The sequence below is a fragment of the Trachymyrmex cornetzi genome, unplaced genomic scaffold (assembly GCF_001594075.2).
Source record: "Trachymyrmex cornetzi isolate Tcor2-1 unplaced genomic scaffold, Tcor1.1 scaffold610, whole genome shotgun sequence".
In the NCBI taxonomy this organism is placed as follows: domain Eukaryota; kingdom Metazoa; phylum Arthropoda; class Insecta; order Hymenoptera; family Formicidae; genus Trachymyrmex; species Trachymyrmex cornetzi.
The window spans coordinates 135327-135680 of NW_017299927.1; the positions used below are offsets into that span (position 1 = coordinate 135327).

Sequence of the window (354 nt, forward strand, 5' to 3'; positions counted from 1 at the left end):
TATGCTAAACGCTTCGTGCCGCTGATACTCGTACGATGACGCATATTCTTCGTCGGGCTTCGTCTTCCTTAGGACGCACTCAAGATCGGCGTAGACGATGAATGGAACGCGTTCTTGGTTGTTGTGGTTGTCGAATTCGAGCCATCTGTCGTCCTCGCTCGGCAAGCGAATGGCGCAGTCGTTCATTTTTTGACAGTCCTCGCTGTGAATCTCCAACTGAGGGCTCGAGCCAAAATAGTGCAGGCATCTGTAAATAGAGAAATAATTTTTTTTTATTTTTTTCACTTTGTTTATATATATGGGGCATTCTTTGCCAAATCGATCAAGCCTCTGTCCAAAATTGATATGGACGGA

The 354-nt window shown here is 45.2% G+C and overlaps 1 protein-coding gene across 1 annotated transcript in view; it reads right to left on the reverse strand.

Moving 5' to 3' along the window:
- The window catches only part of LOC108766747 (uncharacterized), an 11805-nt gene that overhangs the window by 10022 nt on the left and 1429 nt on the right, over positions 1-354 (reverse strand). Inside the window, exon 2 of the mRNA XM_018516245.1 lies at positions 20-247. Within this exon, the coding sequence (XP_018371747.1) occupies positions 20-247 (228 nt within the window). The remainder of the gene's footprint in view (positions 1-19; positions 248-354) is intronic.